We start from the raw sequence: 26,214 nt of genomic DNA, 5'->3' as shown, positions 1-26,214 counted from the left end.
TGTTTTCAAGTTAATTTATTAAGTACATCCAAGTTTAAAATTTTTACATCATCCTTGGGGAATTGGCCCTTTTATTAATATGTGGCAGTGTTTAGTAATACCTTAAACATCTATTTCACCCACTGATATGGTTCGGCTGTCTCCCCACCCAGATCTCACCTTGAATTCTCACGTGTTGTGGGAGGGACCTGGTGGAAGATAATTGAATCATGGGGGCAGGTCTTTCCTGTGCTACTCTTGTGATAGTGTGATCTGGTGGTTTTAAAAGCAGGAGTTTCCCTGCATAAGCTTTGTCTCTTTGCCTGCCACCATCCATATAAGATGTGACTTGCTCCTCCTTGCTTTCCACCATGATTATGAGGCCTCTCCTGCCTCATGGAAATGTAAGTCCGTTAAACCTCTTTTTCTTCCCAGTCTCGGGTATGTCTTTATTAGCAGCATGAAAACGGACTAATATACCCACTATCACTGAAACCATGTTGACTTTGTTTTTATATTTGCCTGGCATGTTGGGTTGGAATTTGTTAAACCACACACATAAAATGAAGTCAGGTCTTTAACTTCAGTGAATCTAGACTTGTATGGAATTCTTTTTTTTTTTTTTTTTTTTTTTTTGAGACAGAGTCTCACTCTGTCGCCCAGGCTGGAGTGCAGTGGAGTGATCTCTGCTCATGCAACCTCCACCTCCCGTGTTCAAGTGATTCTCCTGCTGCAGCCTCCTGAGTAGCTGGGATTACAGGAGTGCCCACCATGCCCAGCTAATTTTTGTATTTTTAGTAGAGACGGGGTTTTACCATGTTGGCCAGGCTGGTCTTGAACTCCTGACCTCAGGTGATCCACCCGCCTCAGCCTCCCAAAGTGCTGGGATTACAGGCATGAACCACCGCACCCGGCCTCTTGTATGGAATTCTTAAGGTGCACCTTTTTCCTCTTTTTCTCTTCCACCTCAAGCTAAGACCAAGACCAGGAAATATATCTTCTGTGATCAATATTTTGGTTTGTTTATTTTTTTAAACCTTTATCTACTACAGATTTCACCCCATTAGGAAAAAAGCCATAACTGAATTGAACCCATGGGACAACTTTAATTACAGACGTATACATGGGGGCCAATCAAGACACTGACTCCTTGAGGATTTAAGGAAAGAGTTTTTGCAAAAAGATGAGGAAAAGTGTCATTAGGTTATTTACCAAGTTAAAGGATTGTCTGTTTAACCTGGTTGGTCACTGTCTTTGAGTTCAGATTTTAATCACAAAGATTATATTCAGATTAGCCATAGCACATATTGTATGATCAGGCTGTTGTGGGTTTTTTAGGGGGACACCTATTAATAAGCATAGGTAATATATAAGATTCCAGAAGACGGTGGTTATTGCTTGCAAAGGTGTTTCTTTTTCCCTACAGATTGCAGGTAATTAGTTGCAGAATTCTTTGTCAGTCTTTTAGAGGTACAAGCCTTTATTTTCAGGGATAGGAATTTGGGAGGGTGATATTTTTAGTCTAACTTCCCACCTTGCTTGGCCTCAAGGGGGCACTTGGGACTCATTAAATCCTTATCTCTCATTAGATAAAAATGTGTAGATACTGGATGATTATATTTATAAAAAAGTCTAGAAAATACAATCTGCAGTGAGAGAAAACAGATCAGTGGTTCCTTGGGAATGAGGTTTCAGGGGAAGAGGTGGGAAGGAGGGATTTAAAAAAGACATGAACAGATTTTTAGGGATGACGGTTATGTTCACTATCTTGATTGTGGTGATGGATTCAAATTGTATCCTTTAAATGTGTGCAGTTTTATACATGTCAATTATACCTCAATATATTGAATTAAAGCTGTTAAAGACAAAAAAATTCCTACTATCTTGCAGCTTGCATTTCTAGTGGGGCAAGGCAAACAGGATAGAATTAGTAACTGCTACTTTATTTTTATTTTTTTGTTTTTTTTCAAAATGGAGTCTCCCTCTGTCACCCAGGTTGGAGTGCAGTAGTGCAATCTTAGCTCACTGCAACCTCCACCCCTCAGGTTCAAGCAAATCTCCTGCCTCAGACTCCTGAATAGCTGGGACTACAGGTGCACACCACCACACCTGGCTAATTTTTTAATTTTTTTAGTAAAAATGGGGTTTCACCATGTTGGCCAGGCTGGTCTTGAACTCCTGACATCAGGTGGTCTGCCCGCCTCGGCCTCCCGAAGGCTGGAATTATAGATGTGAGCCACCATGCCTGGCCAGTAACTGCTACTTTAAAGTAATTTGGGGACAAGACATGGAAACCCACAAAATGTGACATCTGGAAGGGACTGGAATTTAAGCTCCATGAGGGCAGGGACCTCATCTGTTGCATTATTACTCTACCTCTATTGCCCAGAACACTGCCTGGCCTCATATATATTTCTTGAATGAATAAAGAATCCTAAAATCAAAAGAGATCTCTGGCTTTAGGTTTCCAAGGATTGGCAGATGCCCTCCAGGCAAGTGTCACCTTCCAGTGCTCCACTGGACCTCCTGATTTGGGATGTTTAATTGTTTCTGACTTCAGTCACATGTCACAAAAGCACTGTTTAAACTTTAATCTGTCATTTTTATGTGGTTAAGAAGGGTTCTTCAGAATATCTAATCTACCCTATTGCTGGAATTTTGTCAATTCATATGTTGATGCAAAGATGTGAACATTCATCAAGTGTTTATTGGTTACCTATAGTGAACCAGTTACTGTGCAACAATCTGGAGATATAACATCAGAAAGGAAACATGTAAGGTGACACTCTGTGGGGACACAGACAATGAACACCACGTAGGTGAATGAACTGGTTACTACTCCAGCCACATCTGGGAACAAGATAATGTAATCAATTCAGGAAAATTCCACATAAGATCCCAGGAAAGAAAAAAGTAAATGTGTGATTCTTATCAACTTTGGACTGCTCCATTAAACCAATTGAATTTCAACACATGGCAAGGGTATTTGCATTCAGTAAAAACCCCAGTAGGAGCCCAGTAATACCAAAAGTCAACTGAGTTATTTGTCACAAAGAAAAACACCTAGCCACTGCATTAATGTGGCAACAGGAGAAATCATATCAGAATCTACATCTTCATTACAGATGGTCTTTTAGTGGTTGCAGAATGCTCTTTTTACTGTATTACTTTTCTCTGAAATTGCATCTTAGATGCCAAGCATTTTACTACATTCTGGAATGACAAGGCACCTTCACAATAAGAGGCATTCAGATCATGGTGCCACATGTAGTGAAATAAAGAGAATGTAATTAGTATGAAAATAAAAATGTGCCCAGCATGCTTTGGGAGCGTACTCTTTTCAAGGTTAGGAGGCCAGGTGACTAATCTATCTCTTTAAAAATTATTATCACTAGAAGAAGTTTTTTTGTGTATCTTATTTTCTCCTTAATATAAAAGCAAGACATGTTCTCTAGAATCATTGACAATACAAATCACCTGAAACTCATTTCTAACAGAGGTCTAGGTTTGATTTGAGATCATTCACTTTAAAAAAAGAGAGTGACTAGCCGGGCGTGGTGGCTCACGCCTGTAATCCCAGTGCTTCGGGAGGCCGAGGTGGGTGGATCACCTGAGGCCAGGAGTTTGAGACCAGCCTGAGTAACATGGTGAAACCCTGTCTCTACTAAAAATACAAAAAAAATTAGCCGAGTGCTGTCTCTACTAAAAATACAAAAAAAATTAGCCGAGTGTGGTGGCGCATGCCTATAATCCCAGCTACTTGGGAGGCTGAGGAAGGAGACTTGCTTGAACCCAGGAGGCAGAGGTTGTAGTGAGCTGAGATCTCGCCATTACACTCGAGCCTGGACGACAAGACTGAAACTCCATCTCAAAAAAAAAAAGAGTAACTAAAAACAAACAAACAAACAAAAAACTAATGAGCAGATCTTGAGTCTCTAGTTTTGTTCTAGTTCGCCTCAGTTAACTGTTTTTTGACCTGTTTTGCATTACGTCGAGTGAGAGAATAGGCAATCAGGATTCATAGAAATACTGGCCAGGCACAGTAGCTCATGCCTGTAATCCCAGCACTTTGGGAGGCTGAGGCAGGAGGATCATTTGACAGGAGTTCAAGACCAGCCTGACCAACATGGTGAAACCCTGTCTCTTCCAAAAATACAAAAATTAGCCACGTGTGGTGGTACAAGCTTGTAATCCCAGCTACTTGGGAGGCTGAGGCAGGAGAATTGCTTGAACCCGGGAGACGGAGGTTGCAGTGAGCTGAGATGGCACCGCTGCACTCCAGCCTGGATGACAGAGTGAGACTCTGTCTCAAAAACAAAAAAGAAATACTAGTATTAACTGTAGGTTCCTAAAAACTCTTGGCTGTTTTCTAAGGTTTTCTTCAGTGTTATTTCGCATATTCTCTTTCTTCAAGAGGTTATGAACTTTGATTATGTGAATTTGGATCCTTATATAAAAATGATTCTGAGTTTGTGGTTTTTGTGAAAAAGAGATTCTTAAAATTATTATTAAAAGGCTTGTACATTTAAAGTAGTATAACTTTAGTCAACTATATTCTGGAAACTGGGAATATTACATTTAAATAATGCTCATTTCTATAAACCAATCAGAAAGAGATTCTTTATTTTGAGAGATTTACATCTAATTTGTTAATATGCTCTGAAGGTAGGAAAATATTTCACACTCAAAATGAAAGGTAAGGACTTTTCTTTCTCCAGTGCAGATACACAATGTGTTCAGCTTCTGTCCTGCAGCTATAGCCATATTTCAAATGTAGACACAGGAATGCAAAACCCTACTGGTTTTATGTTAAAGAGCTGTTCTTTCCAGTAGGACCCAAGACATGTTCTTGTACAAAAAAGACAGACACGCAAACAAAAAGACGAAAAAATGCATTCTCTGTTGTCTCTCAATCAATCGAGAATAGATCTTTATAGAACCAGCATATTATAGATTCTCATCCCAACAAATAACTCTAAATGGTCAGACCATAAAACCAAACTTCATTTATTCCTACTATCAGTGAGGAATTACAAGTACATATCAGAACCAAACTTGGTCTCACATCAGAAACAAAATCATAGAACTGGAAATAAAAATCAGAGAAACTGTCAAAAAAGCAAAGTTTGTTGCCACTTGGAATTAACTGTGGATGCCAAAAAATCATGTAAATGGGTTTAAACAGCTCATGAATTGCATCTCTGAGGCATCACAATTTAATTGGTTCTGGTAGGTGAGTCTGCTTGAGCATCTCTGTGGGAACTCCAAAACTGTTCAAAGTATAATTTAAGAAAAAAATAAAAACATGACTGAAAATTATGCAAAATGTGCAGGTGCCAGGTATTTGTTTAACTCATTAATGAGGGAACCAATAAGATGGTAAGCCTGGTTCAGAGAGAATTGAAGAGAGTGAAGTGCTATTGAAGAGAGTGCTAAAAGAAAGAATGCTTAAGATTCCAATTTAGATACAAAACCGGTTAATGTCTTACAGGGCAATAAAACTGTAACCTTTGAAGTGATCTTTTCTACAGGACTAAAATCATTTGCATATCTACCAGACAAAATTAATATGCAGTGACATTGAACAAGAATTATTTGCATCTCTGACATTTTTCTAAGGTTAATAATGCGTCAGGGAACCCAAACAGCACAAGTGACAACCAGTTGTTTAGTCATTCAGCAAATAGTTCAGGGAGACCTACTGTGTTCCCAGGACTGTTCTCAGAGTTGAGGATACCAGAGTCTGTTTTGTGCCCTACCTTCTTGAAGGTCATAATCACCTGGTCTAGTTGTACATCCCTTGCTCCAGCTGCCTTTGCCACACCTGGGGAGAGCCTGGCCCTGTACACACCCTTCTCTCATGTGCAGTATCTGGCAATGCACATTCAGACTATAAGGAGACCAGGACATGCTTATTCTATATTCTTTTTCAAGAATATCAGTAGAAGCTAAATAAATAAATCAGTGGTACAGTTTTGCCTTAGATATAAAAAATTCCATTAAATTATTTTAAAACCTGGCTGTCTTTGTTCTGAGTATTGTCTTTGATATAGAATATCCTGGTTCTGAGGAAAAGGTTTACTGAAAAGAGTTCATTTGCCTTTACTCTTCATTTCACTCAGTTTTAAGTTTTTTTTCAACTTACAAGAATTAAAGAGACAAAGTGATCACATTTCTGTATTCTCCTATTGCCTAAGAGGCATTTTGTATTTGGCATCTTCCGCCATCACTGTTGCATTTTATAGATTTTTGGATTTTCTACAAGTGTATGTAGTTTCTGCTTTGGTTCGACATTATCTTAAGTAAATATGGGTGTGTGCTTTCCTTTATGACTCTCAAATTGTGTTTTCTGTTTTGGAGGAATTTATTACAAGCCTGCTTTCTGTAATGGACCACTCATTGGCCACTTACTGAAGTGTATCCTGCCATTAGTGGTTTTGTCATATAAAGCATAATTGAATATACTTTACTGAAATCCTGTAGCATAATCCAGTTATTTTGTTTTTTGTGGAGTGCTTGGGTATATCGGCTCCTATTCTTTTTAGCAGCTTGAGTCTCACCATTGAGTTTGGCATGTTTTATTTTTCCCAGCGTTCAAGAAAATGTCTTCATTCTGTGAAGGTAATTTGATCATAGAGTTTAGTTCTACTTTAATTGTGTGTATGAACCAAATATTGATGTGCTGTATCATTTGGCATGTGAATTGAATGAATATTTATGCAGATATAATTATTCATCATGAAGATATCTCTTTTTGAAAATGTTAAAATGTGTGTTGACCATCTATAAATTATAGATGAATACATTTTCAGTTAGAAAATCTTGATATGTCGCGTGTCTTTTAAAGAATAAAATCTGTAACTTCTACAATTGAAGAAAAAGTTTAAATCATTGTAGAATTAATACAATGGATAGTTTTTAATTTTACATTTATTTTAGAAATCTTTCATTTGAATTTTCTGATTAATAACAAAATTAAGCTTCCACAATGTATAGAAGATACAAATAACTGACTTTCTCACTAGAGAAAGGAATGCATTTTTTTAGGTAGGTCAGCAGTCTTAAAAGCTTGCTTTTAAATTCCTGTTTTTGTGCATTAGTGTGTTTATATCACAGAGTCACTTTTATATTATAACATAAGCATAAAATAATACATTGTGTTTGTTTTACAATCCTCATGATACGAATGAAGTTGGGTATGGTCTAAATATTTCCAGACTATCTTTTTATGCTTTTTGTCGTTGAAGAAAGGGCATTGTACAAAAAGCATTTAACCCTACTCTCAAATTTTGTGTCTTCAGAGGCAAGGAACTGCTCCACCGCCAATGAAACTTCCTCCTCCTTATAAAGCTCTGACTGATGACAGTGATGAAAATGAAGAAGAAGATGCCTTTACCAACCGTGAGTGCCTTTTCACTATTTAGGGTAGATGCAGAACTTATTAAATTATGTTTTAACGACTGTTGTAAATTATCAAATATATGGCTGTGAGTTCTTCAAAAATGTGCATGAACGTATACTAAAAAATCAAATCTATACCTCTGAAGCTTTTGGGGCGTCATTTCCTAAGCTTTTCCCTTGGACACTGAGAAAGGGAATATTGAAGGAAGCTATGTTGTACACTATTTTTCCTATATTCCTCTAATCTTATTGTTTGGTTGTGAATACAAAAATGTCCCTAGTCTTTGAAATTAGAATTTGACCCATAATTATCTGGGTTGGATGTAGATTTCAGTTGTTGATTACTTGCCTTACTCAAAGTGATGTTGCTAATGCAGGATTACAGAAGGCCCACCAACTTGTATTTTGTCCTTTAAAATTCATTTCATGATTTTCTTTTGCATTAGATGAATCAAATATCCATTCATACATATATTTAACTGTGGCTTTACTTAAAATAATTTGCATTTCTTTTATGTGTGTATAGTGTATACTATTGCTAATGTATACCAAATTTCTTTTGGAGGTGATGAAATGTTCTAAGATTAGATAGTGGTAATGGTTGTACAGTTTGTGAGTATACTAAAATCACTGACTTATACATTGTAAATTGGTGAATTTTATGGTATGTGAAACATATGTTTCCTTAACAGAATGTTTTCCCTTCTACAATATAGAAAAGGAATTCATTATTAAAATTGAGTCAAAATTCTTACTCTAGCAGTTCCTAGAGTGTGACCTTAAATACGCCCTCTTCTATAAAAAAGGTACAATAATGATACCTACTTCATAGGGTTGTAATGAGGATTAAAATAAAGCAATAAAGCCTTTAACCTGCTACATAGTGAGTCTTTGATAAGTATTATAGCTCCTATTATGGTTATAATAATTATTATTTATATTTTTCTTAATATAATAATGAATAAATAGAAATAAAATATAAAATAAATGTAACTTTATAATAAGTTGATGTTATAAAAACTTGAATTGTACTTTGCAATTTTATGAAGCCGTTTCTTGTGTCATTTTCTTCATGCATTCAATAAATCTTTGTTGAATACCATCTGCTTTTTAGTAACAGTGTTAAGTGAGTCTGCTATGACATGAATAACACATTGCTCCTTTTGTCTTGATTGAGCCACCCTGGCAGGGATAATGCAAAGGCATGGGAATAAAGTGTGATAAGTGCACTGTGGGCTTTAGTTCTCAGCTTCTTTTTGGAGAGCTACACATGGTGTATAAAGTTGATATGTATGTGCACATGTACAATATATTTCCTTGTTCTGATATAGATATCAGGTCAGCTGCCACAGAATGGAGCTGAGTTGTTGTTACTCCATACATTCTGGTTTCCTAGAAGGCTAGTATTTGCCCAGTTATTAAGAAACCTGGTTGAGGTGTGCACCTAAGATTATGTTCTAATCCTAGTTCTATTACTTGCTAGTTGTGAGTTTTTGGGCAAGTTATTTAACTTCTTCATGATTCACACTTGCTTATCTATGTGGGGGTGAGTGATATCTTATAACCTGCCTCATAGTATTGTTGTGACACTTAGAGGAGAAAAAGCTTTTGAAGAGCTTAGTACAGGCAGTGTGATACCTGTACTGCTCTGGTTTACCATGTGCCAGGCATTGTTTTAAAGCCTTTGTGTGTATTATTAACTCAGTCAATGTACTAACTTTGTGAAGTTCTAATTATACAAATAAAAGCTCAGAGAAATTAAAGAATGTGTCCAAAGTTAGACAGCTAACAAACAGTAGAAATGGGGTTCAAACTCATGTACTCTTACTCCAGAGCCTATAACATCATCGATACTTGCTGTTACTTAAAACTCATTATGATTGCAGAAATAGGTACAGCTGGGCACAGTGGCTCACACCTGTAATTCCAGCACTTTGGGAGGCTGAGGCAGACGGCTTACGTGAGGTCAGGAGTTCAAGACTAGCCTGACCAACATGGTGAAACCCCGTCTCTTAAAAAAAAAAAAAAAAGAAAAGAAATAGATACAGAGTGATTTGGGGTTCTCTTTTAAATATCACTTTTATGCCTAAAATAGGCAGACTCAGCAGTGTCCTCCCCAAAGTTACAAGCTCATATGCACAGGCACATATACATGGCAGCAGTGGGGTCAGGAAGGATACTAATTTACCTTAAATGCAGAAAAAGACTTCTAATATTGAGCCATTCTTGAGCTATAATATTATACATTTCACAGATTCTCCAGCAGACCTATGTTGGCTGTATATATTACTTTTCTCTTCATTCATTTTGCTTCCTAATTTTTTTCCTTCCCAGTATACAGTCCCCATTTTACACCCCATTAAATTTACTGTTAACCTCCTCCAGAAGAGTTTGAACTGTATGGAGGTATTTGTTAGATAATTCACATTTGAAATGTGCGTGAACCTGAAGCCTCTGGCCTTCCTGTATTTCCCTTTGAAATAGATCCCATGGGTTTTTCTTTGTTCCTTGACTCATATTAAATGAATACTCTGCTCATCTGTCTAAACTAAAAGTATTTCGGGTTGCTATTTTATCAGATTCTCGTCCGAAGACTAAGCCTTTGTTTTTACAGTGATGAAAGTATGGCTACGTAACTTTCCCAAGGACCATGATTCTGAAGCGAATGGCTGCAATATAAGCCCTAGGCCTACAGGGAAGTGCTGATTTTATTAGAGAGATCCAGGGATGAGATAAAGACATGGTTTTTGGGGGTTTTTTGAGATGGGGTCTTGTTCTGTCATCCAGATTGGAGTGCAGTAGCGCAATCATGGCTCACTGAAGCCTAAGTTTCCCAAGTAGCTGGTACCACAAGTGTGTGCCACCAGGCCTGGCTAATTTTTTTTTTTTTTTTGAGATGGAATTTTGCTCTTGTTGCCCAGGCTGGCGTGCAATGGCACAATCTCAGCTCACTGCATCCTCTGCGTCCCGGGTTCAAGCGATTCTCCTGCCTCAGCCTCCGGAGTAGCGAAGATTATAGGAATGCGCCACCACTAATTTTGTATTTTTAGTAGAGACAGGGTTTCTTCTCCATGTTGGTCAGGCTGGTCTCAAACTCCCGACCTCAGGTGATCCGCCCGCCTCAACCTCCCAAAGTGCTGGGATTATGGGCATGAGCCGCCATGCCCAGCCTAATTTTTTTATTTTTTTGTAGAGATGGAATCTTGCTATTTTGCCCAGTCTGGTCTCAAACTCCTCGGCTCAAACTGTCCTTCCCAAAGTGCTGGGATTATAGGCGTGAGCCATCACACACTAGTCTAAAGCATGTTAAGAGCTGGCTTTGCTAGTTGCTTACTTATAAAGTTTATTCAGATAAGAAGTGTTTATTGAGTGGATGTTATACATTTGGGAGACACTGTTCTAGGTGTTGAGAATATTGCAGGGAACATGGCTGTTGCTCTCATTAGCTTAGATTCTAGTGGGGAGAAAGATTATAAACAATCAGATAGTTTAAATAGTGATAAGGACTATGAATAAAATAAAGTAATAAAATTTAAAAATTATGTTAAAAATAAATTTTAAAACAAAAATAAAAAATAAAAACAAAACATGGTAGCATGAGAATAAGTGCATTGGAGGAGACAAAGAATTGTTAAGAAAGGCCCAAATAGGCTGGGTGTAGTGGCTCATGCCTGTGATCCCAGCACTTTGGGAGGCTAAGGCGGGTGGATCACTTGAGTCCAGGAGTTCAAGACCAGCCTGGGCAACATGGCAAAACTCATCCCTACAAAAATTACAAAAAATTAACTGGGTGTGGTGGTGAGCATCTATAGTCCTACCCACTTGGAAGGCTGAGGTGAGAGGATAGCTTGAGCCTGTGAGGTGGAAGTTTCAGTGAGCCAAAATCATGCCACTGCACTCCAGGCTGAATGACAGAGTGAGACTCTGTCTCAAAAATGAAACCTAAATGAAGAAGGAACCACACTGCAAAGATCTGGCTCATGTAGTCATCATATAGATAAGGGCTTTTTTGAGACTGTGACCCACAGTAATATACACTTTACTTAACCAGTATAGATGCACACATACACACAGGAACATGTATGTATAACGGAAACAAAAGTTTCATGAAATATTACTTACCTTTATAATGTGTGAATTTTATTCTTTTTTATTTTATTCTATTTCATGTTCTTAAATGTTGGTTGCAACTCAGTATATTTTATGACTAACAAACAAGTCGCAAAACTGCATTATGAAAAACACTAATTTACATCCATGGCTTTCAAACTTCAGTGTGCCTCAAAAGGTTCCAGAAAGCTTGTTAAAACAGTAATTGATAGTCGTGGTCATTCCCTGCCCGCCCCCGCAACACACACACACAGCCCCGGCCATTTCTGATTCCTTAAGCCTGGACCTGCTCATTTGCATTTAGAATTAGTTTCCAGGTGATGCTGGTATTATACTTCCGATCCAGAGACTACACTCTGAAAACCAAAACCACTGATCGAAATGGTCTTTAAAGTCATGGGAGCCCATAAGTTTACTTAGGAATAGTGTGTAGACAGCAACAAGAAGCAAACCCAGCACCTGCTCCATGAGGCAGCAAGGAGCACTCTAGCATAAGAACACTTCCAGGAGATTAGGGGATTATGTTGTTAATGAGAGAAAGGTGTTTCAAGAAGGCTGTCACTGACCTTCAGTGGTCAAGGGTGGAATGCTGCTAAGAAGTTGAGGAGGCTGGAGACATGAAAATAGCCATTGAATTTAACAACAAGAAATTGATGAGGAAGAAGAGAAAGAGGACACTTGATAAAATAACTGTAGTATGTGGGATGCAGGGGCTCACCCCTATAATTCCAGCATTTTGGGAGGCTGAGGTGGGCAGATCACTTGAGGTCAGAAGTTCGAGACCAGGCTGGCCAGCATGGTGAAACCCCGTCTCTACTAAAAATACAAAAATTAGCTGGGTGTGGTGTTGCACACCTGTAGTCCCAACTAGTCGGGAGGCTGAGGCACAAGAATCGCTTGAACCTGGAGGCAGAGGTTGCAGTGAGCCGAGACTGCACCACTGCACTCCAGCCTGGGCAATAGAGGGAGGCTCTGTCCGCCCCCCTCAAAAAAATAATAAGCATAGTAATTATTGTTCAGATTATTATGAAACTTAAATGTAACAACCAATATAGAGAGTGTGGTATGTAATGGGCATTTATATTTTAGATCACTTATCTTGCATAGTTGCACATATTTTATGACGTTCTGGTGTCTAATTATTGTAAGAAGTCTTATAATTGAACCCTGGCTCAATTAATGAAATTAATTGAGAATTATGAAAAAATTAAGAAACACTGTACTGCATCAATGCCTAGCTCTTGGCAAAACTACCATTATCAAAGGTTGCAGGATTTGTCAAAGGTATGTATTGATGGTGCAGGAACTTTTGACTTACTTTGTGGAAATGGCCTTTCATACCTGGAATTAAAATCAGATTGTTTTGTCAAGAATTCAAGATTGGCCAGGCGCAGTGGCTCACGCCTGTAATCCCAGCACTTTGGGAGGCTGAGGCAGGCAAATCACGAGGTCAGGAGTGCAAGACCAGCCTGGCCAACATGGTGAAACTCCGTCTCTACTAAAAATACAAAAAATTAGCTGGGCGTAGTGGCAGGCTCCTGTAATCCCAGCTACTTGGGAGGCTGAGGCAGAAGAATCGCTTGAACTCGAGAGGCAGAGGTTGCAGTGAGCCGAGATCGTGTCACTGCACTCCACCCAGGCAACAGAGTGAGACTCCATCTCAAAAAAAAAAAAAAGGAAAAAAAGAATTCAAGATCACTGAGAGCATAAAGAGATCACTCAGTTGACTGTTATGTGGTGACTTGAAAGTCTTTGTTTCTAACTTTAATCCTTCTTTGATCTTGTGACCCAAATTTTTAGTAGGCTGTTGGGAAGATGCCATGTCTTTTTTCCACTAGCACTTTCAATTTTCTAACCAAAATAAAATGTTATGTCTTCTCCAAGGCTGACCTTTTACTTTCTAGTCTCAGTTTTGGCTCAAGCCATTACCAGCACTCCCATCCCCCAACCCTAGAATGAAACTTCTCTTCTGTTTGTTATGTCTCTTCCTGACAATGGATCAACAAACATACATGAATCTTCATTCCCAGTCTCTTTCACATTTGTAGTTGTTCCTTTACATTTTTTTTTTCGAGACGGAGTCTTGCTCTGTCGCCCAGTCTGGAGTGCAGTGGTGCAATCTCGGCTCACTGCAACCTCTGCCTCCCGGATTCAAGCAATTCTCCTGCCTCAGCCTCCCGAGTAGCTGGGATTACAGGCACATGCCACTGCACCCAGCTAATTTTTGTATGTTGTTGTTGTTGTTGTTGTTGAGATGGAGTTTCGCTCTTGTTGCTCAGGCTAGAGTGCAGTGGCATGATCTCAGCTCACCGCAACCTCCGCCTCCCGCGTTCAAGTGATTCTCCTGCCTCAGCCTCCCAAGTAGCTGGGATTACAGGCATGTGCCACCACGCCCGGCTAATTTTGTATTTTTAGTAGAGATGGGGTTTCATCATGTTGGCCAGGCTGGTCTCGAACTCCCCACCTCAGGTGATCCGCCTGCTTTGGCCTACCAGAGTGCTGGGATTACAGGTGTAAGCCACCACGCCCAGCCCTTTACATTTTTATCACCACAGTTTTAGTAATTACATGGTAATAATCACAGTCTCTTGAGTACCCGCTATGTGCCATACATTGTCCCCAACTCTTTGAATGCATTCTCATTGGATATACAGAAGAGCCTTTGAAGAAGGTATTATACCTTCTGTTGATTTCAGCTTAGTGTCACCTCCTTTGGAAAAGCTTGCCTGACTCCTTAGTTCAGTATAGATTCCTGCATTTTTCCTTTATAGCAGTTAACAAAATATCATTTTAATGTACTTACTAGATTAATATCTGTCTTCCCCACTTAACACTCTAAGTTCCATGAGGCTAATGACCCTCTCTGTTTTGGCCTGGGACGTTATACAAACCCAGTATTTGGCCAAATTAATGGCAGAGGGTATATGCCTCTGATGGTCAACAGTGGGGATGTGATGAAAATGCAGGTTTGCTCGCGGTGCTTCGGAGATACTCTTTCTGCCGAACTGCACCATCCACCTAGTTTCGGAGCATTCTGTGCAGAACAGCTTGACTTCTCTTTCCCCACATGCCATTTCCCACGTTATCTAAAAGCTTCAGTCTCCTGAGAGAGAAGCGTCTATCCCCAGAAAGCCCTGCTTTGATCACTTTGATCCCAGAGGTTAAATGCTTTTACAACAGCCAGTTCTTTCTAACCTGCAAGCATTCATTCTTTCAGCGACATTTTTCAACTATGGGGAGCAGAAGACTTTGGAATGACTTTTCATAACATGTAAGAGAGTAGTCATAAAGAAACAATGAGAACCACATTATAGACATGTCTCTGTCTATGCAGATAAGGTCCTAGAAACTCAGTATAATTGACTTGTTTGCTGCCACTGGCTTTTAAGGATCTAGCAGAGATATGAATGGAACCCCACACTGTAGGAATCCTAAAGCCCTTCCTTTATACTTTAATTTCAGAAAAGCACGCTCTCTTAGGTATTTTGTTTTTCTGCCTTAATTTTGTTTTTCCCAGAAAAGACCTGGTCATCTTATATCATAATGGAATGTTTGGTATAAAGAGTATATTTGGATTATGAAGCATAATTATAAAAATTAACCTGTGTGGCCGGGCGTAGTGGCTCATTCCTCTAATCCCAGCACTTTGGAAGGCCGAGGCGAGTGGGTTGCTTGAACCCAGGAGTTCCAGACTGGCCTGGCCAACATAATAAGACCCTATCTACAAAAAATGAAAGAATTAACTGGGTGTGTTGGTGCACGCCTGTGATCATAGCTACTCAGGAGGCTGGGGCAGGAGGATCAGTTGAACCTGGGAGGTCAAGGCTACAGTGAGCCATGATTGTGCCACTATACTCCAGCCTGGGCAACAGAGTGAGACCCTGTCTGAAAAAAAAAAAATAATAATAACCTGTGTACTGTCCGATGCAAATAAAAATTTAGATGACCAATTCCTTGCATCTTCATGTTTTACTTTAATTCTTATTGTTTTATTTCAATTATTTTAAGAATAGGATACTAGCTAAGTCCTTGTGAAATGTGGTTTATTATCAATTCTGTTACTCAGAGTCACAATATTTTTAAGCTTAGAAGGGATAACTTTAAAAAAAAACAACTTTATTGAGATATAATTCACTTGCCATATAATTCACCTTCTTAAAATGCATAATTCAGTGGCTATCAGTATATTCAGAATTGTTCAACTGTCACCACTATTAATTTTAGAACATTTAGGACATTTTCATCACACTTCCCTCCAAATCCCTACTCATTAGCAGTCACTCCACTTCATATTTATTTAAAATTCATTTCATGTATAAAATATATATACATGTATATTTTAATTTTTTAAAAAGTAATTCTCGTGTGTTCTCATGGAGTGGAGTAGGAAACCTATCCCAAACCTCTCCCCTTCTTGCAAAAAATATTCTATATTCAAGTTTAGGAGAAAATAGAATACTTGCTAGCCCCACTGTTCTCAAGAATCTAGCAATGCATTAAGCTCACCTCCTCTCCTCTTCCAAGACAAAAAAAAAAAAAAAGGCCAGAAAAGAACAAACTAAATTATTATTTACAGATGGTCATATAATTGTCAGTCTCAGAAATTCAAAACCTACAAAGTATTTTTGGCTATAATAAGTAAGGCTATATATGAATTGTACTTCTATTTTTTTCGAGACAGGGTCTCACTCTGTTGCTCAGGCTGGAGTACAGTGGCGCGATCTCGGCTCACTGTAACCTCCGCCTCCAGGGTTCAAGCGATTCTCGTGCCTCAGCCACCCAAGTAGCTGGGATTACAGGCACACACCACCATGCCCAGCTAATTTTTGTATTTTTAGTAGAGATGGGGTTTCACCATGTTGACCAGGCTGGTCTCAAACTCCTGAGCTCAGGTGATCTGCCCACCTCGGCCTCCTTTCAAAGTGATGGGATTACAGGTAGCGTGAGACCCCAAGCCTGGCCGAATGATACATCTTTTTAAATCTTCTTATCAGTATTATCTACTTAGGAAATGTGATATAAATTTCCTAATAGCAATAACTGCAAAAAATAGGAAATATCCAGGAACAATGCAATTCGGAACATAAAAGTCGTGGCAATGACTCATAGCTTCGAGTCATTTATTCAGTGCCACTGCAATGAAAGCTATAAACCCACTCCCCAGAAAAATGTATGCAAATACACAGAAACACTGTCACCCATGTGCATGGGTGCACACACACACATATACACACAACCTTTTATGTAACATTTTTTCAGCTTTGTGGGAGTCTTGAAGCCCATTTAAGAATTCAAGGACCACTGGTTAACAATCCCCATAGTATTTTTCTTTTTTTGTTTTGAGACAGTTTCGTTCTGTCGCCCAGGCTAGAGTGCAGTGGCATGATCTCGGCTCACTGCAACCTTGACCTCCTGAGCTCAAGCAGTCCTCCCGCTTCAGCCTCCTGAGTAGCTGGGACTACAATATAGTTTCTTTCTTATAGAAAATTAGGAAACTTTATTAAAGATTTTGGGAAAAATATAGAGTGCCATACTATTTTCCTGATTGGAAAACTAAGTGTATTACAGATTTCAGTTATTTCTAAATCTGTCTGTAAATTTAAGGTAATTTAAATCCATCTGCTTGCTAGGTGGAATAGGCTTTAAAAAAAAATACAAGCACTTGATTGAAAATTGACTTAGAAATAAAATACTAGACAATTTTGGAAAAGAAAGATAATGATGAGGGACTTTCTTCTTCTTCTTTTTTTTTTTTTTTTTTTTTGAGACGGAGCGTTGCTCTTGTTGCCCAGGCTGGAGTGCAATGGCACAATCTCAGCTCACCACAACCTCTGCCTCCTGAGTTCAAGTGATTCTCCTGCCTCAGCCTCCCGAGTAACTGAGATTACAGGCATGCGCCACCACACCTGGCTAATTTTGTATTTTTAGTAGTGATAGGGTTTCTCCATGTTGGTCAGGCTGGTCTCAAACTCTCAACCTCAGATGATCCACCTGCCTCGGTCGCCCAGAGTGCTGGGATTACAGGCATGAGCCACCACACCTGGCCTAGGGACTTGCCTTTTTTTTGTATCTGAATCTCTTCTAAACTGGTGCTTTTCAAACTCAGTCTGGAGCTTTTAGACGTGAATGTGAGTATTTTCTCCACCTTGGTACTGTTGCTGTCTTGAGAGAATAATTCTTTGTTGTGGGGCAGTCCTTTGCATTGTAGGATGTTTAACAGCATCCCAGGCCTTTTCCCACTAGATGCTGGTAGTACCCTCCCACTCACCACAGTTACAACAACCAAAAACGTTTCTGCACCTTGCCAAGTGGCCCCTGGTCTAAGTGGATGGGGGATTCTACTGTCATTGATTGGTTGGGGTGTCAAGGTATGGTCCCTTACAAGGAAGAATTATTTTGTCCAGAGTGCTGGTATTGTAACAGCATTCTTGATTATAAACATTGGTTAAAGTTGCAGTAGTAGAGAGTGGTGGGGTGTTTAAAAAAAACAAAAAAAAACAACAATCTATCTGGTATTATGCTTACTACCTGGATGACAGGGATCTAGATGCCAAACCTCAGCGTCATGCAATATTTTCATGTAACCAATCTGCACATGTACCCCCTGTATCTAAAATAAAAGTGGAAATAAAAAAACAAACTAACAGTAATAGGCTGTGTGAGGTGGCTCACACCTGTAATTCTAGCACTTTGGGAAGCTGAGGCAGGAGGATCACTTGTGCCCAGGAGTCTGAGACCAGCCTGGACAACATAGTGAGACCTCATCTCTGTTAAAAATAAATAAATAAATAATTTTTTAACTGCAGTAATAAAATCAGTTCAATATTTGCATTAAAATTGGTGTAGAAATAGTCCCAGGTGTTTATTCAGAATTTAGAGCATAAAAAATTTCTTTTTCTAAATAGTAGAAATAAGATAGATGATTCAATAAATGATGGACTGTGTACTCATTTGGGGATAAAATGTAGAGATCTTCTCAAGAAAATTACAAATTGATTTCAAAAGAATCATGTAATTCTTGGTGAAACACCGTCTCTACTAAATATACAAAAAAAATTAGCCAGGCCTGGTGGCGGGCACTTGTAGTCCCAGCTACTTGGGAGGCTGAGGCAGGAGAACTGCTTGAACCCAGGAGGTGGAGGTGGTAGTGAGCCGAGATCGTTCCACTGCACTCCAGCCTGGGCAACAGAGCGAGACTCCGTCTCAAAAAAAAAAATCATGTAATTCTAAAAACTGAAACCATAGAAATACTATAAAAAAGTCTATAAAGGTATTTTTAAAATATAACCTTGGTACAGGGAAAAGCCTTTCAAATTATTATTACCAAAACAATAACGGACAATAATCACGTGTTTTCTTTCATAAAAATTAAAAACTTTGTGTTCATACACACACACACAGAGTCAGAAGAACGACACACATACACACACACACATATATATACAGCCAGAGGACAATAGAAAAACAAGCAAAGATCAGGCAGTATTTAACAAAATAAGTTATATTTGGGTAACAAGTACAAAATGTCTGTGTTCAGCCTCACTAATAATAAATGTAACTATAAAAATCAGTTTTTTTTGGCCTATCAGAGTACTTAATATTTTAACAATATTAATCATCATTGTTTGAGTGGTTGTAGAAAAACAGGAGTTGTTATATACTGTTGGTAGGAATAGGAATCATTTTACCTCTTTTTGGACACCCGTTTGGCAGTATAAAAAGTTTCTATGTGCTTTTTTTTTTTTTTTTTTTTTTTTTTTTTAGATGGAGTCTGGCTCTTGTCGCCCATGCTGGACTGCAATGGGGTGATCTCGGCTCACTGCAACCTCTGCCTCCCGGTTCAAGTGTTTCTCCTGCCTCAGCCTCCCGATTAGCTGGGATTACAGACACCCACCACCATGCCTGACAAATTTTTATATTTTTAGTAGAGACGTGGTTCCACCATGTTGGCCAAGCTGGTCTGGAACTCCTGACCTCAGGTGATCCGCCCGCCTCGGCCTTCCAAAGTGCTGGGATTACAGGTGTGAGCCACTGCGCCCGGCCTGTATGTGCTTATTCTTTGACAGAATAATTCAGCTTCATATCCTAAGGGATTCATTGTCCGTGTAAATATATGTGTATATAGATATATATCTCTACAAAGATGTTTACTTCAGCATTTTTTACTAATAGCAATTGTAGTAATATATATTTATGTATTTAATACTCATTTACTTTGACTAAGCCACTTAGCCTCTAAATTTTTGTAGGCATTTGAGCTGGAGCAAGTTGCATCTATTTTTTTTAGTTTCCTCATTTTAAGATTGGGAATATGATAACAATAATACCTTTTTCACAGTGTATTATGAGAGATTAGAAGATATGTGTTTATATAAGAAGTGGCACATAGGAAGTGCTACAGAAATGCTAGCAGAAGTGCTAGCTACTGCTTTTTATTATTATCAGTAGTAATATAAAATTCTTCAATGTGTGCCACATATTGCCATTAGAAAATGAAATTCTAGCTGGGCGCAGTGGTTCACGCCTGTAATCCCAGCACTTTGGGAGGCCAAGACAGGAGGATCACGAGGTCAAGAGATTGAGACCATCCTGGTCAACATGGTGAAACTCCATCTCTACTAAAAGTACAAAAAATCAGCTGCGCGTGGTGGCGCGCACCTGTAGTCCCGGCTACTTGGGAGGCTGAGGCTGGAGGATCACTTGAACCTGGGAGGTGGAGGTTGCAGTGAGCCGAGATCATACCACTGCACTCCAGCCTGCAACAGATGAGACTCCATCTCAAAAAAAAAAGAAAAAGAAAAGAAAAAGAAATTCTAGCATAAGAGTATGTTAACCTTTTATCTAAAATTATTATTTAATTTATTTAAATTTTGGAAGTCAGTTTTTTTAAGTTTAGCATGATTGAATGGGACCAGTACTTTATTAACACTGTTTACTGCTGGATTCTCTCTGCTCACCTTTGCATCTTCACAGTATTACATTTTCACTTTCAACTGAGATCACTAGGAGAGAAAGGCATTTTGGAGTACTTCACTTTTCTCTAATACTTTTTCTCTTCCTACTCTTTATTTTCCCTGGATCAAAGGTGGATATGCCATAGAAGCAATTGTATATAATATGAATTGGCATATTTCCTATGGAATTTTGATGCCGTAGGGTTGACATTTTACTTTAACTTCATTTCTCCCTACGTAGGAAGAATACACAGGAGAATTTTTTGAGAAAAGTTAATGGTTCAGATGGAATCTAAAAACTAAAAATATAGCTTTTAAAGTTTACTTTGTTTAATATGAGTGCTAGTTTGCCAAACACTCCCAACAAACTTATGGCATAACTTTATTATTCTGCCTTGTAGCATTTACGTTTTATGAACAGTTGTTGGACTCACAAAGAGTATAATGTTGTTTATAAAGTTAATTTTCGGCCAGGCACGATGGCTCATGCCTGTAATCCCAGCACTTTGGGAGGCTGAGGCAGGCAGATCTCTCACTAGAATGAGATCAGGAGTTCAAGACCAGCCTGGCCAACATGGTGAAACCCCATCTCTACAAAAAGTACAAAAATTAGCCAGGTGTGGTGGCACACACTTGTAGTCCCAACTATTCGATAGGCTGAAGCATCAGAATTGCTTGAGCCGTGGAGGTGGAAGTTGCAGTGAGCACAGATCATGCCACTGCACTCCAGCCTGGGCGACAGAGTGAGACTCTGTCTCAATAAATAAATAAATAAATAAATAAATATTAATTCTCTTAATAGTCATATTAACTGTCATCATATTTTCCTACTTAACTTTTTAATAAATTTTAATATAAAAACTTACAGCTTTCATCCCTGTCTTTAATTTTTTTAATATTTTACACTGGTAGTAATAAACATTCTACTTCAATTAATTGATAGAATTTCAGCATAACAACCACATATGTCACTGAAAGAGATTTTTCATTTCCAAGTTACTTCAAGAATGCTACTCTAAGTAGTAACAGTAAATCCAAATGTCAGTCTCATTTGAATTATTGCCATTAATAAATACAGTTTTGTTTTCGTTCTTAACCCGTGCTGTCACCAGATTATTGATCTTGCACTGCTTCGGTGGTGCCATGAATGATGTATCTTTCATTTGGCCTTCTGGAGGTCAAAGCCAAATAGCAGTTTTTAACCAAATTCTAAAGGTCAAAGCTGAACTTTGCAGGATTCCTAGTATTTTTTTTAATTGAAAAAAGTACAGAAGAATGTACAGAACTATTTTGAGAGGGGAAGTTTGAGAAAAAATGTATGCTTTCAACTTTATTTAATTTACTTGAATTTTATATAACAAAATATGCTTATTTGAAAGAAAAAAAAGCATTTATTCTTACAGCTCATAATAAGAAAACAACTAACTCAATTTTTGAAAATGGGCCAAAACTTGAAATGATATTTCACCAAAGACATCTGAATGGCTAATAAAAAGATCCTCAATATCATTAGTTATTAGGGAAATGCAAACTAAAATCACTGCACATTCACTAGAATGATTTTAATGCAAAATGATAGACAGTACAGCTGGAATCCTAATACACTTCTGGTGGGAGTGTGAAATGGTCCAGCCATTTTGGAAAGCAGTTTGGCAGTTTGTTTATTTATTTATTTATTTATTTATTTATTTATTTATTTTTTAAGAGGGAGTCTCACTCTGTCATCCAGACTGGAGTGCAGGGGCACGATCTCGGCTCACAGCAACCTCTGCCTCCCAGGTTTAAGCAATTCTCCTGCCTCAGCCTCCTGAGTAGCTGGGATTACAGGCACCTACCACCACACCCAGCTAATTTGTGTATTTTTAGTAGAGACGGGGTTTCACTGTGTTGGCCAGGCTGGTCGAACTCCTTACATCAGACGATCTGCCTGCCTCAGCCTCCCAAAGTGCTAGGATTACAGGCGTGAGCCACCATGCCCAGCCAGCAGTTTCTTTAAAAGTCTGCATATAGGTTTACTATACAACCCAGCAATTTCACTTCTAGGTATATACCCAAAAGAAATGAACATATGTCCACACAAACTCTACTCCATAGAAGTTCGTAGCAGCATTATTCATAATAGCCAAAAACTGGAAACAAGCCAAATGTCCATCAATTGGTGACAGGGTATACATAGTGTATATCCATACAGTGGAATACTATTCAGCAATGAAAAGGAGTTCAATGCTGCTACATTCTCATCATGCTAAGTAATGAAAGCCTGCTGAGAAGGTTCCAAGATGGCTGAATAGGAACAGCTCCAGTCTGCAACTCCTAGCGCGAGTGACGCGGAAGACAGATGATTTCTGCATTTCCAACTGTGGTACCGGGTTCATCTCACAGGGGCTTGTCAGACAGTAGGTGCAGCCCACGGAGCAGGGCGGGGCATCGCCTCACCTGGGAAGCGCAAGGGGTCAGGGAATTCCCTTTCCTAGCAAAGGGAAGCCGTGACAGAGGGTACCTGGAAAATCGGGACACTCCCACCCTAATACTGCGCTTTTCCAACAGCTTTAGCAAACGGCATACCAGGAGATTATGTCCCGTGCCTGGCTTGGAGGGTCCCACACCCACGGTCGCTGCTAGCACAGCCATCTAAGATCGAACTGCGAGGCAGCAGTGAGGCTGGGGGAGGGGTGTACTCCACTGCTGAGGCTTGAATGGGTAAACGAAGCGGCTGGGAAGCTCGAACTGGGTGGAGCCCACCGCAGCTCAAGGAGACCTGCTTGCCTCTGTAGACTCAACCTCTGGGGGCAGGGCATAGCTGAACAAAAGGCAGCAGAAACTTCTGCAGACTTAAAAGTCCCTGTCTGACAGGTTTGAAGAGAGTAGTGGTTCTCCCACCACAGAGTTTGAGATCTGAGAAGGGACAGACTGCCTCCTCAAGTGGATCCCTGACCCCCGAGTAGCCTAACTGGGAGGCACCTCCCAGAAGAGGGTGACTGACACCTCATACTGCTGGGTGCCCCTCTGAGACGAAGCTTCCAGAGGAAGGACCAGGCAGCAACATCTGCTGTTCTGCAGCCTCTGCTGGTGATACCCAGGCAAGCAGGGTCTGGAGTGGACCCCCAGCAAACTCCAACAGACCTGCAGCTGAGGGTCCTGACTGTTAGAAGGAAAACTAACAAACAGAAAGGACATCCACACCAAACCCCATCGGTATGTCACCATCATCAGAGACCAAAGGTAGATAAAACCACAGAGATGGGGAGAAACCAGAGCAGAAAAGCTGAAAATTCTAAAAATCAGAGTGCCTCTTCTCCTCCAAAGAAACGCAGCTCCTCACCAGCAACGTAACAAAGCTGGACAGAGAATGACTTTGACGAATTGAGAGAAGGAGGCTTCAGACGATCAGTAATAACAAATTTCCCCAAGCTAAAGGAGGATGTTTGAACCAATTGCAAAGAAGCTAAGATCCTTGAAAAAAGATTAGATGAATGGCTAACTAGAATAATCAGTGTAGAGACGTCCTTAAATGACCTGATGGAGCTGAAAACCATGGCACGAGAAGTATGTGACGAATGCACAAGCTTTAGTAGCCGATTCAATCAACTGGAAGAAAGGGTATCAGATCTTCAGAAAGATTGAAGATCAAATGAATGAAATGAAGCGAGAAGAGAAGCTTAGAGAACAAAGAGTACAAAGAAACGAATAAAGTCTCCAAGAAATATGGGACTATGTGAAAAGACCAAATCTCCGTCTGATTGGTGTACCTGAAAGTGACAGGGAGAATGGAACCAAGTTGGAAAACACTCTTCAGGATATTATCCAGGAGAACTTCCCTAACCTAGGGAGGCAGGCCAACATTCAAATTCAGGAAATACAGAGAACACCACAAAGATACTCCTCGAGAAGAACAACCCCAAGACACATAATTGTCAGATTCACCAAAGTTGAAATGAAGGAAAAAATGTTAAGGGCAGTGAGAGAGAAAGGTCGGGTTACCCACAAAGGGAAGCCCATCAGACTAACAGCAGATCTCTCAGCAGAAACTCTACAAGCCAGAAGAGAGTGGGGTCCAATATTCAACGTTCTTAAAGAAAAGAATTTTCAACCCAGAATTTCATATCCAGCCAAAATAAGCTTCATAAATGAAGAAGAAATAAAATCCTTTACAGACAAACAAATGCTGAGAGATTTTGTCACCACCAGGCCTGCCTTACAAGAGCTCCTGAAGGAAGCACTAAACATGGAAAATAACAACTGGTACCAGCCACTGCAAAAACAAGCCAAATTGTAAAGACCATCAATGCTAGGAAGAAACTGCATCAACTAAAGAGCAAAATAACCACCTAACATCATAATGATGGATCAAATTGACACATAACAATATTAACCTTAAATGTAAATGGGCTAAATGCTCCAATTCAAAGACACAGACTAGCAAATTGGATAAAGAGTCAAGACCCATCAGTGTGCTGTATTCAGAAGACCCATCAGTGTGCTGTATTCAGGAGACCCATCTCCTGTGCAGAGACACACATAGGCTCAAAACAAAGGGATGGAGGAAGATCTACCAAGCAAACAGAAAACAAAACAAAACAAAGGCAGGGGTTGCAATCCTAGTCTCTGATAAAACAGACTTTAAACCAACAAAGATCGGAAGAGACAAAGAAGGCCATTACGTAATGGGAAAGGGATCAATTCAACAAGAAGAGCTAACTATTGTAAATATATATGCACCCAATATAGGAGCACCCAGATTCATAAAGCAAGTCCTTAGAGACCTACAAAGAGACTTAGACTCCCATACAATAATAATGGGAGACTTTAACACCCCACTGTCAACATTAGAGAGATCAATGAGACAGAAAGTTAACAAGGATATCCAGGACTTGAACTCAGTTCTGCACCAAGTGAACCTAATAGACATCTACAGAACTCTCCACCCCAAATCAACAGAATATACATTCTTCTCAGCACCACATCACACTTATTCCAAAATTGACCACATAGTTGAAAGTAAAGCTCTCCTCAGCAAATGTAAAAGAACAGAAATCATAACAAACTGTCTCTCAGACCACAGTGCAATCAAACTAGAACTCAGGATTAAGAAACTCACTCAAAACCGCTTAACTGCATGGAAGTTGAACAAACTGCTCCTGAATGACTACTGGGTACATAATGAAATGAAGGCAGAAATAAAGATGTTCTTTGAAACCAATAAGAACAAAGACACAACATACCAGAATCTCTGGGACACATTTAAAGCAGCGTGTAGAGGGAAATTATAGCACTAAATGCCCACAAGAGAAAGCAGGAAAGATCTAAAATTGACACCCTAACATCACAATTAAAAGAGCTAGAGAAACAAGCGCAAACACATTCAAAAGCTAACAGAAGGCAAGAAATAACTAAGATCAGAGCAGAACTGAAGGAAATAGAGACACAAAAAACCCTTCAAAAAATCAATGAATCCAGGAGCTGGTTTTTTGAAAAGATCAACAAAATTGATAGACTGCTAGCAAGACTAATAAAGAAGAAAAGAGAGAAGAATCAAATAGATGCAATAGAAAATGATAAAGGGGATATCACCACTGATCCCACAGAAATACAAACTACCATCAGAGAATACTATAAACACCTCTATGCAAATAAACTAGAAAATCTAGAAGAAATTGATAAATTCCTGGACACATACACCCTCCCAAGACTAAACCAGGAAGAAGTGGAATCCCTGAATAGACTAATAACAGGTTCTGAAATTGAGGCAATAATTAATAGCCTACCAACC

General features: G+C 39.3%; 1 protein-coding gene across 9 annotated transcripts in view; it reads left to right on the top strand.

Moving 5' to 3' along the window:
• Positions 1 to 26,214, top strand: part of PATJ (PATJ crumbs cell polarity complex component) — a 424,767-nt gene that overhangs the window by 182,427 nt on the left and 216,126 nt on the right. For all 9 annotated transcript variants that reach the window (XM_054484672.2, XM_054484719.2, XM_054484700.2 and 6 more), the window contains one exon: positions 7,281 to 7,380. In XM_054484672.2, coding sequence (XP_054340647.1) covers positions 7,281 to 7,380 — 100 coding nt within the window. The remainder of the gene's footprint in view (positions 1 to 7,280; positions 7,381 to 26,214) is intronic.

The sequence above is a fragment of the Pongo pygmaeus genome, chromosome 1 (genome assembly GCF_028885625.2).
Source record: "Pongo pygmaeus isolate AG05252 chromosome 1, NHGRI_mPonPyg2-v2.0_pri, whole genome shotgun sequence".
NCBI lineage: Eukaryota > Metazoa > Chordata > Mammalia > Primates > Hominidae > Pongo > Pongo pygmaeus.
This window is presented reverse-complemented; position numbering and strand designations above follow the sequence as displayed.